General features: G+C 32.1%; 1 protein-coding gene across 1 annotated transcript in view; it reads right to left on the minus strand.

The window, feature by feature from the left end:
- Window positions 1-676: 676 nt before the first annotated feature.
- Window positions 677-16,738, minus strand: part of LOC137927308 (actin depolymerising venom protein gelsolin 1-like) — a 34,717-nt gene continuing 18,655 nt past the window's right edge. The window contains exons 7-16 of the mRNA XM_068771096.1: window positions 16,338-16,515; window positions 14,956-15,056; window positions 14,115-14,231; window positions 11,943-12,011; window positions 10,127-10,189; window positions 7,976-8,087; window positions 5,720-5,817; window positions 5,086-5,193; window positions 2,636-2,758; window positions 677-938 (exon numbers count right to left, since the gene is read on the minus strand). Coding sequence (XP_068627197.1) covers window positions 882-938; window positions 2,636-2,758; window positions 5,086-5,193; window positions 5,720-5,817; window positions 7,976-8,087; window positions 10,127-10,189; window positions 11,943-12,011; window positions 14,115-14,231; window positions 14,956-15,056; window positions 16,338-16,515 — 1,026 coding nt within the window. The 3' untranslated portion in view covers window positions 677-881. The remainder of the gene's footprint in view (window positions 939-2,635; window positions 2,759-5,085; window positions 5,194-5,719; window positions 5,818-7,975; window positions 8,088-10,126; window positions 10,190-11,942; window positions 12,012-14,114; window positions 14,232-14,955; window positions 15,057-16,337; window positions 16,516-16,738) is intronic.

A 16,738-nucleotide genomic window follows, 5' to 3' on the forward strand; every position in this document is an offset into this window, starting at 1 on the left:
TTTAAAATCGCATAATTGCTAAAAGTTTCTTACTGTAGGGTAGAAAGAAATTTCGTAAATGAATATTTTTAAGTCTTAGTGTGGGTAGAAAAAACCGATTCATGAACAGTGTTACCAACGTTACTTTGCATTTTGTTAGCATTGGAAAATTATGTAAATAATTTTTTTTGTAATTTTCTTACCTTTTTACACTTTTTTTTGGGATTTTCTTGATATCAAAACTATCGGATTTAAAACATTTATACCAAAACTTTATGCTACTTACTAACACTGCATTAGATCTATAAACGACAAAAATGTCATTGCATTTTTGTTCCTTTTTTGATGTGAAAATTTTTAAAACGTTGAATTTCTTCATTAAAAAAGAAAGAAAGAGAAGAGAAGTAAGCAAAACACATGTAAAATGGCGCGAAAGAAAATCTTAATAACTTATTTATTTTACTTTTAAATGTAACCTTTTTAAGGTTGTCAAAACCAGACTTTAATAATATAGGCAAAGAGATTTTATGATAAATGTTTAAATACAATTTTCAACCAGACTATGTATGTATGCATATATATATTTATATATGTATATATGTATATATATATTGGCCTTTTTGTAATTATTTTTGGGGGTTTCCCTAATTCCTAAAAGTACAGCTTTGTTTGTACTCCTATCCGTGGCCACAGTGTTCTAAGGAAATAATGAAAGTAAATATTTTAATTATTCTTTAAAAATATATATCTTTCATCTATTAAGAAATATGTATAACTATCAAAAAGTGATTCTTTTTATGCAAATTCTGCTATTTTGTTTTTTTTTTTGACATTTTTTTTTAATATTTACGAACATTTTTGTGTGCTCATAAAAATGCTCTACAGATAAACAAATAAATCTTTTAATCTATCTCATTAAAATTTAGCGCGTCATACTTTTCTTCAGCCTGACGAAGTTTCTGGAACAAAAAAATATATATTACATACAATAATCTCTCGTGTAACACAGTAAACTATTTAATTCTGAGTCAACATTTTGCGTTGACTATGTAGAATAATTCGAACAGGGTTAAACATTATAAAAGGATGAATGTATTGCCCATTTCCTGTCAATTAATATTTGGTACACCCTATTTAAAAATCAATAAAGTATTGATAACATAGTAAGATATTTAAAGTAATCAGGCGTCTTGCAGAAGTCCTTCCTAAATAAGAAAAGGACCAATATTTAGCCACTTCCACATATGCAGTGGTAGTCGTGCAACAAAGTACACCGCCCGCCAGCTTCCTGATAAATGAGTATGCGGCAAACAATGCGAATTACACAACTGCCACTGTTAAACCAAACCAAACACAGAGTGGCACTAATCGGTGTAACATAACTCCTGAAGATGCCCCGTGGAGGGGTAAAACACCCTAAACTGGCTAAATATTGGACCTTTTCTTACATAGTAAGATATAGCGTTTTCAAATTTCAAATTCTTATTACAATATATTAGAATTAATTAGTCTACTATCTTTCATTGCAGATTTTGTACTACCAGAAATTATTAGCTTGTCGCATTCCACTATGAAAAATAAATTAATATAACATGAAAATATGCTTTTAAGCTTTTTGCTTACAAATGAGCATTAAATTCACCTCTTTAATACTTTTATATATATAACCAATCAACCTGTAAAATTATTTGTTAGATGTAATGGTATAAGTGGGACTTATTTACCATAGTAATGTGATTCCTCACTGGACATATAAGCCCGTCTCTTTCTCTCAAACTCTGAACGAGCCGCAACTCATTACAAGTAAAAGATATAGAGATACAATTGCAACGTGTGCTAGAGTGATTATATCTTTTGCAAAGATATATATCTTTCTAATCTTCCACGCGAGCTTCCCATATCTATATCTCACATCTGGCCTCATTCATAAGCTCACAACCTCTCAATCAGCCCTGGAGACAGCAAGCTCTGGATTTTCCCATGAGATCAAATCAAAAATGAAATCTATAGAAAAAAAAGTAACTGACATAGCCCAGCGGATTGGCCAGTTGAAGTACCAGTGGCCACACTACATAGCGAACGGAATAAATGGCCATAGGGGTCAAGGTTCAGGAGACAACCACAAGGTGAACAGATGATCTTGTTAAAGTCATCATAAATATAATTGCTGAAAATCCATAAGGAAAGCTAAGTTCAGCAGTGGACGTCTTACAGTTTAGATGATGATGAATCTCCCCCATAACACAGTAACCGTATTTTTTATGCTTTTGATATATAATAAATTATAAAAAATAAAATAGATTAGTGTGGAACTATTGTGTTGTAGAATTGTCACACATTGCGCTCATATAAACCCCTATAGCGGCATATAAATGGTGATGAAAGTAAGGCAACATATGAAAAGTAATGCAAGATATTGTGACGGACAACAGAGGAATGCGTAAAAGATATTAAGGTAGATAAAAGAAAAGCACAATAATATTTATAGTATGTGAAAATCATTAGTTACACCAGTTGATGTCTCTATATACGATTTGGGAGGTATAAAAGGCCCCCAAAGGAGGGTGCCAATAAAAAAGTGGTATGTGCAATACTTAACGAAACCAGTATTTTTAAGCATATATGGCGAGTCCAACAGTGGACTTTTTAAACTTACAATCAGCAACTCCGATTCCCAGCGCTTGAATGGCTTTTTGAACGACTCCGGCTCCAGACCCTGTTTGGTCATGATGACGGACCAGTTCGTGGGGAAACCAGCCTTCAAAGGCCGGAGGTATCTCTGAAAGAAATACTTGATATTAGTATAGTTGTATCAGTTAGAAATACAGGATGATTGTTTATAAGTGTAAAAGTTTTAAAGGGGTAAATTTATAACACATTTGTCATCAATTAATGTATTTTATAATACACCCTTTCTAAAAAGTGTGTGACAGAACAGTGACAAAAATAATGTAATGATAATACAATAAGAAAAAGTGCTTGCAAAATTTGGACCACCGCATATAAAAATTATTTATTGTTTACTATCTGTCCCTGTATACTTTGTACTACAAGTAGTTGTTGACATGTTTCATTTCAACAGAAAAAAATAATATAAAATATTTCAGAGTGATCACTTTATACAGAATGATTGGAAATTGATGTAAAAACTTTAAAGTTTTTTGGTGACGAATGACTTATACATTTATCCCTTTAATGCACTTTTACCTATAACCAATCACCTGTATAACATGAGTGTCCAACCTTTTATTGGTAGTTACCCTCTTTGAAAGAAAATGTTATATAAAGAACCAAAATCTTCATAAACTTTGTTGGCAACTCAGTATGGTACTAGAATATAATAATGATAATTAATTTTGAAAAAGTTCTACAGTATTATCCCTTTGCTTAATTATTATAATTTGAAATAGAAGTTGGTCCTAATAGAAACATTTTCAAAGATAAATCAAACACTCAATATTTGTACACATTTATTTTCTATGGTTATTTAATTTGTTATGAATAAAAGAGACAAGTTTTTGATGAAATTATTCTGAACTCGATGCATTTAACAACAATATACATTTAATGGTTAAGGAAAGTAAAGGTGATCACAAAAAAACCTCTCCGAGTTTCGAGAAGGTTTTTCTCAATTCAGGACATGTTTGGAAACTTCATAGATTTAAGTTGATTAAGTGCATCATAATGGTATTTAATCTGTTTCTAGTTTTACATTAAACAGCTCTTCTGACATTCATCACATAACATAACTAAAGTGGACAGTAATATAAATATTACATGTTAAAATTTTCTTTAACTGAAGCAATGTTTCTTACTATAATTATGCCATTTGTACAATTTTTTCTAGATAATAGCAACATTGCCAACACTTCTTGTGTTAATCTACATTGCAGTGTTATTTATGAATGTACTAAGGTATTGCACAATTTGTACATTATAAAGAACATGTTATATTTTAAAACTAATGACCTAATCTTTTACTACATAGACTGTTCTATTGTGGAATGAATTACCGCTGCATATAAGACATGCTAATTCACTGTGTATTTCTAAGATATGGTTAAGAAATAATTACTAGACCAATGACTATTTATCCTTTTATTATTTTTATTCTTTTTCTGTTTCTTAATACTTTTTAAGCAAGTGCGATCCAAATTTGTTTGATGTTTTTATTTATTATTGTGTATTATATTATATGTATTATAAGTATATGTTTTATATATCTAGGGTGGCCATGCTCTTTGAGTGCAACCCATTTTTCGATTTTTTTGCAAGCCGCATATGAGTACGCATTTAAAACACGCAAAAGAATGTTTTGTTTTTTTAAAACTTTTTTTTTTTTTAAATTTTTAAGCAAAAGTACAAAATAAAGTATTAAAGTTAGATATAATGGCATACATATATGACAGCACTCCTAATAATACTTAAGATGCCAGTTAGTTCATCATGATCGGTGTTTAGATTTATCGAATTTTATGGTGGAATAATAATAATCGTTCAATAAATTTAAATACTGAAATAATTGAAAATCAATTGGAACTAAAAATAACCATTTGAAGAACTGCATGTTGTTCACAAGCTGCAGTTTGGCCACCCATGCTACATACATATGAATCTATTTTTGTATATATATATGGTTTGTCTATATATACACATTAACTACTTATTATTTATACTTCTACTGTTTCCATACTATGGTTCTCTTTAAAAAATTGCCACATATGATAGGATATGTATGATAAAGAATATTATTGTTTTATTAAAATTACCTTATATATTGTATCTATAATATTTTCGATTTAATATTAAAACATCTTTAAAAGTATTTTGACAGTAGTGTATGAAGAAGATTGGAATCAATAATGCTATTTGTAAATATATATATAAATGTATCATATCTATATCTGCACTTTACAAAGGTGTTTAGCAAGGCCTAAACAAAAGAATGAATATTTCATTTGTGTGTATCCTTCTTTTAGTTGAAAACCAGCAAAAGAAATCATTCTTTTAAGCAATTTCAAGTTAATATTTTTCCTATTCGGCTATTTTCGAAGACAAGTTTGTCAAACTATGTGCACCTTAATTTATTTTAGTAAAAAAACTCACATGAATGTTGTATGTAAGTTTCCGAACAAGATCAGTCACATCATCTCCGATCCAAACATACACCTCCATTCCCAAGTCTAACACAAACACAAATTCTTGTCTGAGATCCTGTGAAAAAATTTATGTAAATCATTGATATTTATTATGAACAATCAAGGAGTTAAAAATAGCAGGGAATAATATTGCCTGATGGCATACAAGAACTTGGTGACAGATAGTGAAGGACGAGGAGCTGTTGAGGAGCGCCTTAAGCGTGATATTATTACTGATTGCAGTTAAGAATGGAAAAAAATATTTATTCATTAAAAATAAATTTCGGTTGAAAAAATACAGACTCAGTATAAAGTCAGTGACGTATGTCTTCAAAAAAAAAATTAACGCAAGTTAAAATTTAAATTATAATTAATGAGAAAAAGACCGTAAGAGCTTTAAAACTATTTTTTTTGGAGTTAAATAACGATTAAAAATATCCAAAATTAATAAACCAAAGAAGAATAACTACGTTTTTGTTATGAAAAGAAACATTCGCTATATACATAACAAAAGAAACAGCTTACCAGCTGGTAAAATGAGAGGTGTGATAATGTTTAGATAATTGTAGGATCAAGATATAACATATGTACCAATGACTCACCATTTGTCTGAAATTGGGTATCTCTTCGAAGACCAATGTCCTCTCCGAGGTCACAATCCCCTTGTAGAGTTTAGGTTCTGGCCAGGCGCCACTCATATCTGACGGTGTTAGAAGCAGTTTTCAAAGATACGTTAACTTCGCTTATCTGAAGCTATTAATCCTATGATATTATTCTTTAATGTAACCATTCAAGGATTTCCATAACGCTGTTAAGGTTTATTATCAATTCTTTTAAATATGCTAGTTTTAAATTAAGTAAAATATTTAGCAGTGTTTGTAATGTTTACACCGTATCTTATTATCGATTGGATAAGTTGCTGTGAAAAGACAAAGGTTTTTAGATATACAGCCAATGATAAAAAATGATTCAGATATTATAGTTTTTTGAATTTATTTTATTTAATTAAAACAAGTTCATTGAAGTTTATTATGTTATCGGCACATTTCATCCGTTGTAAATAAGTCATATCAGTTTTCATAAGTCTTGTCATTTAGTTAAGAATATAAACCCTATGATTAACATAGAATTTTATTTAAAGGAATAGCCGAGTCCCAATTATTTGTAATGTTTTAAGTTCACGAATAATAAATACAAACATGCTAAAAATGTTGCCTCCATGAGTGTGTATATTGCATGCATACCTGTGTATTTCATAATTATATATAGTTTTCGCAATAGGCTTTTTAAGAATCATTCGAAAGCGGGTACATAATATTAAATCAAACATTTGCATGGTTCTTAGGAAAGCATAATTGATAGCCATATTTTATGTTTGAGGCACGATCATATTTAATTCGATATGCATTTGTCTAAAATTTAAATATGAAAATATTCATTATAAATACAAGAAAAATCCAAAAATATGGTGTAAGCGAGACCAATAACTATAATTGATTTCTAGAAATAAACGATAAACAACAAAAACAAATGCGCAGCAGACATTACTTTTATAGGTGTAATATACATACTGCTATAAGTTTTTATACTAAAATAATTAGGGCAAACACGAATATGATAGCGACTCAAACATTAAAAGCGATTTCCAGGTTATTATAAAATATATAGTATATATTATAATTTATATCTGATAGTACATGTATAGTAAAAAAAGACAAGGTTGAGATTTAAATTTTTATTATTTTCCAAATCATAAACAAAAAATGAGTATTTTTCATGCTCATGGTACTTCATACAATAGCAACATTTGATAAGCTGCGCCTCTTATCTTCAAATGGTTCTAGATGAAAATTGATCTGAAAGTAAAACATATATAACCCAAAATATTATTTATGCTCAAATATATTGCATGCAAGTTTATATAATTCGTTTTGTAGCGAAGACGTCTCGTACCCGATATATTGCACAAAATGTTTTCAACATGCTTATAATTACTTAATATAGATCCCCAAAATTAAACTAAATTAAATACATTTTATTATATATATTTAAAGTATGCGATGTAGAGGAAAATATTTTGTTTTTTTTTGTCAAGGACACACTAAATGCTATTGTTAAAAGTTATATTGTAAATAAGTTTCTATTAAATGCTTTGATTCGTACTTAATATAAATCTGTTATATTTTGTTGCCAGCTTAAAACAGTACACAAAATTAAATATTTTAAAATTTTAATTTAATATTATTTACACATTATTTTTATAAAAAATAAACCTTATAAATATATATATATGCAATTTTTACATGAAGTGAAAACTAGATAAACGTCAAAAATTAAAAAAGTGAAATAACCAACTTAATGATTATGGTGTCATTTTAAATATAATGAAAAACTATTTTCTGGGTAGTTTTAATTTGTAATAGTTGCCTTTAATCCGGAAATCGTTGGAGTCATCGTAGGTTAATTTTAGGAAGAGGAGCATAATAACATTAAAGAGGATTTTAATTTCTTAATAGTGAAAAGGTCGTATATATATATATTACAAATTTACAATTTTGACATAAGCGCAATGACAGTTTCTATCTCACTATTGGCGCTTTAATTCAAATTGGCGTTCGAATTTGAATTGAGGCATAAGAAAAAATTACTCTATAAAGTTTTGTGGCCACGGTGGCCAGTTATATGAGGCAGTTTCACGTCAACACTAGTAACTATGAAATTTTAATCTCATGGAATTCTACAATATGATTCAGTGGGAAGTCATTATTTTTAATTTATAAGGATGTTTATTGTAAAAGCGTATATATAGTTGAATACAAATTCATGCAATTTCTTATGTGGTTTAATAATGAACATACCTTTAACTGATCGGACCAGTCTCGTGTGCGACATGCCTGCATCACGCCATGTCGTGAAATATTGTTTGAACACTGCCGGCTCCGTGTTTTGTGGGATTCGGTTAACACGAACCTAAATTAATTTAGACTTTTAGACTCTGTGTTTGGCACCAATCGGTGTCCTGGGGATACCCCGTGGAGGGGTGAAACATGTGTTGAGTGGTTTGGCGGTGGCGGTTGTGGGATTCGCATTGTTTGCTGCATACGCATTTATCAGCGGGCTGGCGGATGGTGCACTTTGTTGCACGACTACCACTGCATGTGCGGAAGTGGCTAAATATTGGTCCTTTTCTTACTTAGAAGACTTACGGTTGTAGGTATTTATATGTGTACAAAATAATATTGCATTTTAATCAGGAGCCAATGACAAGTCTTCATTTATATCATTATAGTAGTTCAGAAATAGTAAATATTATTTATAGACGATGCCGATAAAAATTAAGTTTACACGCCTACTCACGGAGTCAACTTTGGAAAAATTATGGAAAAAAATTGTTTCATGTCATGTTGCCTACAGAGACAACTTTAGTTCGCTAACTCATTTTAACTATATTTTTTGCCTATAATTAGTTGGTAAATTAAGTACACATATGGGTGGGCTTGGGCTTGATTTAAGAAGGCCTTGCTACATACATTAAAATTTATTTAAGAAAATCGAATATATCTTCGTTGTCGTGGCACATCACTAGCATAACATCCCCACACTGCAGTTGACAGGAGGCGGCCATCTTAATTTCAACTTAGGCGCCGAGCGTACAGAAATTGTACAAATCAAATAGAATATAAAATTTAAACTAATCTAGTTGACAGCCATGGATATCGGTCCTCCACATTGTTTATTTATTTAGTTACACTTTTTACACACATGCAACGCCGGACATAATGCCACATAGTCTAACTCAGATTGGTGCTGCCATACCCAATAATGTAAATATCGAGTTAACAAAAGGAGTAATACAATACTTATATGAAATTACTCACTATATACATGTAATAAATACTATCATCATCATGTCAACCCAGGCGTCTATACGCCTGCATGGCATAGGCCTCCCTCTAAGGCGGCTACGATCTTGTGCACGCAACTGCCCCACGACCTTGGCTACGTCAGCAGTTCATCTAGTGGGAGGGCCCATCCACGCTGCGCATGCTCATGGTAGCTCGAGAACCTTTCGACCCCAACAGCCTTTGTTTGCACGAGCGATGTGCTCCGCCTATTGCTACTTTAGATGAGCATTTCTTTGGGCTACGGCGGTGATTTTGGTTCTGGCGCGGATTTCCTCATTTCTGACTCCACTTCACAACGAAGCCCCGAGCATTGCCTTGTCAATTACTCTATGACTACCACGTCTTAGATCCATATGTTATTCCCGAAAACACACACTGGTCAAAGACTTATACAATACAGGACTTATTATCTAATTTCTATTAAACGCATATTTAAATAGATTATAATATCTAAGACGTGGATCCATATGTTATTCCCGAAAACACACACTGGTCAAAGACTTATACAATACAGGACTTATTATCTAATTTCTATTAAACGCATATTTAAATAGATTATAATATATATTTAAATCAATATTATATGGAAGTACCACAATTTATATTGTAAGATTAGCAGTGAGCTTTAAAAATATTCCAAAATAAAAATAATAGAATGCGAAACATTAATGTTAATGTGGGCATGCCTTAAGAATTTCAAAATACGATTTTGGGAATGTGAAATGGTCAAGATGACACAAATGTCATCTCAATAATTTCAAGTTCAAAGTTAACAGTACTAATATACTGTGTAGTAGATGACATCAACTTTCCGAAAAAAAAAAACGCCCGACATTCATTCAAAATAAATATATAAAAAATTTTCAGCCTGATCTAGTAAAATTTTAACGTTACAGTTCAATATAAAAAAAATGTTTCATATCTATGTGTCGATATTATGACAAAGTTGCATGTATAAGAAATTTTAACTTATTACTAATCAAAAATTTTTTTACCTCTTGTAACTATTTTTAGGAAAAAAATTAAAACATTTTTATATTCGAGTTAGTTTTTCAGTTGAGTATAAAACAATGAATTTTTTATGAAAACGTTTGTTTTACTTACCCAAGATGGATAATTTTTGGAACTTAATAGCGTTTGTCCTTCAGACATTGCTTTTGCTTTTTCCTGAAAAAAAAAAAGAACAATAAAATTTTGATTAGAGATAAATAGAATTTGACTAAATTTACGCAAAATTATCTTTTTTTAAATTAGTTAAGTAGGTGAACCATATTATATATTTGACAAAAGTAATGGCGAACCTTTTCAGTACAGAATGTCAAAATTAAAAAAAATCGTAATATATTTTCATCTTCAACTCATTATTAGTAAAATGACATTTAGAAAATCAAGTGATATGTATTTCTGATTCGATAGTAACTACCATATATCAATTGTCATTATATATATGTACATTCACCTCATTAAAGTTTTACACCTATAACTAATCTAAATTTTCATAATTTACAATAAGTATTTCAAAAATATTGATGTGTGTATTATGAAAAAATTAACTGGTTCAGATTTATAATTAAAGGTTGACGTTAGTAAGTAGATGCTATGTTTATGGTGAACCTTGTCTTACGTAACTTAAGTATCTTAAGTTTCTTTAGTAACTTAACTCTTAATAGCCTGATTTACGAGTGATTTTTTTTAATATTACTGTGTTTTCTTGAAAGTCTAGATGAAGGGAAAAACAGATTTTTTTTTAATTTCGTTGGAAAGATTATTATACAACAGTAAAATACGTACAGCCAACCTATAAAAAAACACTAATAGTAATGTGAACATTCGGTTTAAAAGATTGGTATCAAAATTGAATCTCTAGGCTATTAAGGGTACTGAATATCAAACAATTGCTGGCTATTTATCTATATCATTCAATATAACAATTGTTGATAGCCTAGCGGTGGAGGACTGAGACTTTGAGACTTAGGTCGGTCTCGGGGTCGTATAGTCTTCTTGAGATACAGATTATATAAGCCACACTTTGTGCAGTAATTTTATTGTACCAGTGGTAGTCACTGACCATAAACAAGTAGAGAGTAGAGAATTGACAGCAGCGTCTTTAAGGTGTCATAATATCATAGTAAGGTTGCTAAACCGCCCGCCAAAGATATCTTTGGGGAAGGTGTTTGGTGTTATGCCTTGCAGTTGTCATTTTTGGACTGAAAAGACGACATTACTGTATGACATTATAAGTACTGTTATGACGACGAGATTTGTAATTCAACATTTAAAATTTCAAGATGCACAGACCTTTTTTAAAAATCACCTAATTTATATTTTTAATCAATTAAATGTGCTTAATTGAGATTCACTATCCCAAAAGCCGATACTTGTGCTTTTATGGTTAGGAGAGTGATTTTGGGATTCTATCGTCGTTGTCGTTTCAGCCCAAAGGCACTCGCTGTAAGGCAAAGGCTTCAAAGAGGATATACACTAATCGCCATGCTTGCCAGACGGATTGATGCTCACAGTGCGGTATTATGATATGCAGAGGGCGCTGTTGTTCAACTTATATAATTAATGCTCAAAGAGTGTATTATTTAACAGAGAGATAATCGAATCGAAACTGTGATCGGAATTCTCAGCCTTCCATCGCTGTACTACCACCGTTCCACTCTATATGTGAGTGTAAAGTAGTAATCTGTTGAGCAGCGATTTACCATGGAATTTAAATTAGAACTTATTAAAACCCCTCAACGTCTAAGAAATGCACGTTATCTTGTTATTTAGTCTATGAATGAATTTATAGAATTCTTTCTGGTGCGTATTACGTTTAAAAATATATATATACACATTTATATATATTACAGTTGGTATCCTGTGTCTCTATAAATAATAAATAAATAAAATAAGTTAATTTTTGTTAACTTACCGCCTTCGACGCTTGTTTTCCAATCCACACGTAGACACCGCCGCTGACTGTGTCCAGAATATACGCGTCCTTTATAAATAAAATTATTTATTAATTAATTAAAAAAATACTTAAAAAAAAAACAAAATATCACAAATGACATGCGCACGTCACAAGCCAACTGTCACCGAAACACCTAGCAAACGTCAAAGTCATTTGACAATAATTCTAACCTAGTTACATTTATAACTTTGCTGTTATGCTCAATGTAATATAATTGATTTAAGTAAATAGTAAAATACTATTTTTAATGGAACTTAAAATCAGATAATCAATCGATAAATAGAGTTTTTAATTATCTGTGTATACTAAGGCAATTATATTATATGTAATAGGAGTGGCTGTGTGGCTCGCGAGCCGCATGTGGTTCTTTGAGTGATTATTATTGGTTCCGATTGATTGTCGAATTACTTCAATATTAAAATTTATATAACCCATGTCAGCTCCTGGGTAATCGAAACAAATTACTGGCGTGAATTGTAATAATTATTATCATCTTAAGTATTATTAGCAATGCTGTCATATATGTGTCCCATTATATCTAACTTCAATACACATATTTTGTACCTTTGTTTGAATATTTCCAACAAATATAGTAAAAAAAAAACTAAACATTCTTTTGCGTGTTTAAAATGCGTATTCAATTGCGGCTCGCAAAAAATTTCAAATTTCGAAAAGCGGCTCGAACTATCAAAGAGTTTGGCAACCCCTGATATATAACATTCCAGAAGATTTTGGATTAATTTTATCCACTGAAAAAAGTTCACATATTATTATTAATAGAGCAGTAGAATAATGAGGTACAAAGACTAATTTCCCACAAAATATGCACAAGTAATATTATCTGTGGAAATTTACAAATAAAAAAGTTAATAGCTATTATAAAAGGCGAACATAAGCCCATATTATATCCATCCTTTTAAATGATGGACCCAAGGAGTTTCAATTTAAAAATAAACAACAGAAACTACAATGTGAAACATGAATAATTTTTTATGTAGCTATTTATTTTTAAATTAGTTATGTTAAATGTAAATTGTAAAAATAATTTAGTGTTTGTGAAACTGCATTAATTATATTTAATTTATTTACTATATAATGTAAGTAAATATGTAGTACAATACCCAGCGATAAATATTGTTTCGTAGAGCGTTATATCTGTCACACGACTGACAAAACGTCACATACGTAGTGTGGGACAGAGATAGTGCTCTACTAAGCCGAATTTAGCCGATTGTCTCTTTCCAAAGGTCGATCTGCAATGTTTATCGCCTAACTAATCAATGGTTGAGGCTACCCGGCAACCGAAATAGACCACACAAAAGGTGGGCCGATGATGTGTCTGCATTGGCTGGCCCCGATTGGAAGAATAAGGCCCAGCACAGGGAGACTTGTGGCGCAGGTTGAAGGGGGTCTTCTACTCAAATATTGCAAATTTGTTTGGTATGAAATAAAGAAGCCATATTATTATTATTACATGTACTATTGCTATAAGATATTTAATGGAATCAGGCGTTACCCTGCGAAAGTCCATCCCAGGTAAAAAAAAGACCAATACCTAGCCACAACACGTGTTTCACCCCTCCATTAATCGGTGTGGCATGCCTCTGATAATGCCCCGTGGAGGGTGAAACACGTGTTGAGAGGTTTGACGGTAGCAGTTGTGTGATTCGCATTGTTTGCCGCATACGCATTTATCAGCGAGCTGGCAGGCGGTGCACTTTGTTGCACGACTACCACTGCATGTGCGGAAGTGGCTAGGTATTGGTCTTTTTCTTATGTTGATATAAGAGTCTAGTTCTATAACGTCCGGTTTTACATCATATTGGAAATTGTTAAAAAATTATTCCATAAGCCATCGTAGTTCAAAGAATTGCTTGTTTGTAGTAGCTGTTGATATGGCACATTGCTCATGCAACCGATAACCGTTGAGGCTGAAAGATTCTCACGAACCGGTGGACGCGGCGTCAACAGGCCCCCCATTAGGTGAACTGACAACATATTTAAAGGCACAGGAAGTCGCTGGAACCTGGACATGCAAAACCGGTCATCGTGGCGACCTTTCGAGAAGACTTAGCTGAAAGACAAAAGGAAGAAGAATCTTTAAGACGACCATGAGAAAATAATACTTACTTGAGGCTTCAGCTGTTCTTGTCTGTAAGGTTTCCTCAACGGAGTGACCACAATGGACCCGGTGCTGTCTGAGATCTCGGAAAGAGTTACCGCATTCTCTTCGCTCCTCTCAAACGCCTGGATAGAATAACACGTTTATTTTTAAACGGTTTTATTTAGTTCGACCGGTACGGGATTTGTTTGGGACAAAATTAGAAATTGAAATTTAAGCACCTTCCCGTTGTCAGATTGAGCTGAAATTTGGTACACACATTTAATTTAGATGACAATACAATATAATAAAATCAATAACATTATAAATCTAAGATGGCCGCCGATACAAAATGGCGGATTACATATTTTTCCTTAACCCCCTAAATATAGGTATCAAATGAAAGGGCTACACTAGTAAAACACGATGATTATGTCAAAATTTAAAATTCACGATGGACGCCGTTCCAATATGGCGGACTAAGTACATATTTTTCCGCAACCACCACAATATGGGTATCAAAAAACCGTTTAACTTAAAAGTTTTTTAAATGTATTTATAATAACTATTTTTACAACAGAACTACTGTCCGTTCCCGTTAATAATGCAGTAGAAAACAGTTTACGATGATAGCCGGTAGGATACCGGAAAGTAATGTCGTTTCTGTCGACATATTTACAAAGAAAAACCGATTGATTTGTTACCGCTCCGGTATATACCAAATGGCAAAAGGTTGTTGATAACGAATGTGAATATATTGTTGATTAGAAATAAAAACTTGTTAAAAATGTAGTCGTGTGAATTTAACTTAAGAAAGCGACATTACTTTCCGGTCACCCTAATGTATACAGAGCTATCAAATGATCAAACCTGGTCATCACCACCAGCACTTGCTTCTGGAACGTTGTCCCTGCTTCCAGATCCAAGGGTCGTGAAGAACTTCTGGACGTCTGTCTCGCTGGAGTACTGGTCTAAACATTAATTTGTATTTATTTAATGGAATCAGGCGTTACCTTGCAGAAGTCCATCCTAAGTAAGAAAAGGACAAATATTTAGCCACTTCCGCACATGCAGTGGTAGTCGTGCAACAAAGTGCACCGCTCACCAGCCCGCTGATGCTGCATTTATCAGCGGGCTGGCGGGCTTGTATTGTTTTATACTAGCAGTCCACCGCCAGCTTTGAGAACTAAATAAACGTTTCCCTAACTCGTCTTGAGTGTAGATTTTTGTAAAATGTTTTCTTAACTGTCGTCTACTCAGCAAAAGAACTTTTGTTTTCAAATTTTAGGTTTCTAAGCACTCCGGTTTCTGAAATGTTGTGATGAAACCATACGTGGAAATTTCATATACGTATCGATCAGGGGTGGCAAAACTAGAAAGCTCGAGGGCCACATGGAGCTCTATGAACGATTATTTTTGACTCCGATCGATGGTCGAATTATTTAAATATTTAAATTTAGATATAACATATGTCAGCTCATGGAAAATCGAAACAAATTACTGGTGTGAATAATAATAATTATTATTCCACCATAAAATTACCGATCGTAATTAACTAACCGGCATATGTTATTAAGTATCATTAGGTGTGCTGTCATATACGTATGCCATTATATCTAAATTCAATACACATATTTTGTACTTTCAATTATTTCAATAAAAATGATTTTTGATAAAAAACAAAAATTCTTTCCTGTGTTTCAAATGCGCATTCAATTGCGGCTTGCGGCCAAAAATTTCAACAAATGGTTCGTGTTTTGTTCATAAACATGTTTTTTTATTTTATTTTACCTCAACCTAAATCCACCACTCATAGAAAAATTAGTGTATAATAAACAAAGAATAAAAATAATTATCAAAAGAAGCAAATGATACTTGTTGTAACAGCTCCTAATAGATACCGGACTGTTTGTATTTCGTACGACAGAGATAACGCTCTACGAAGCCGAAATTAGTCGATTGTCTCTTTTCAAACGTCGATGTGCAATATTTATCGCCCGGTATACTTTATAATAATTGCGCTATTTATGATTTCTGAAACTATTGATTTTTTAATCGTGTAATTAATTGACAGCCAATAACCTATACGTTCATCTTTTTAAATTAATAAAAATTGCTGAGTAATATTTAGAAATGTGATGTGGACGCATCTTTACATTCAAAACAGTTAAAGAAAAACATTCCGTTTCTAACCTCTAGATTAGGAGGTTTTTTCTGCCTCCTAGATTATTTAAAATCGAGTACCAACTCACCAACAATTTCCACTCGACCTCTTCCGTTGTGATCCTGGTCTCTGATCTGATTGGCGAAGGATATAGCCTTGAGTCTCTCCTTATGGTTTGCTCCTTCGCCCACGTATACAAGGATGTCGTTATTCACGTCCAGAATAAAACAGTCGCCTTTGTTCATTGACGCGATTTGAGGTTCCACCTTGAGATGATATAAATTTAAAATAGATTAAAGAACCCTACAATTTGACACAGGTTTTCCCTAAATCTACGATTTAAAATAATACCAATTGGAATCATCTTGTAATTAGCGTGTTTCACAGTCTTAACATCGTCTGCATGAATATAATATTGCTTATTTATTTGCTATAAGCCATGGAGAGGACTATGCTTGGGATTTCTTTGCCAGATTGAGAAAGGTAAGA

The sequence above is a fragment of the Battus philenor genome, unplaced genomic scaffold (genome assembly GCF_028537555.1).
Source record: "Battus philenor isolate CCGP_79_NKW_IND1 unplaced genomic scaffold, ilBatPhil1.0.hap1 SCAF_30, whole genome shotgun sequence".
In the NCBI taxonomy this organism is placed as follows: domain Eukaryota; kingdom Metazoa; phylum Arthropoda; class Insecta; order Lepidoptera; family Papilionidae; genus Battus; species Battus philenor.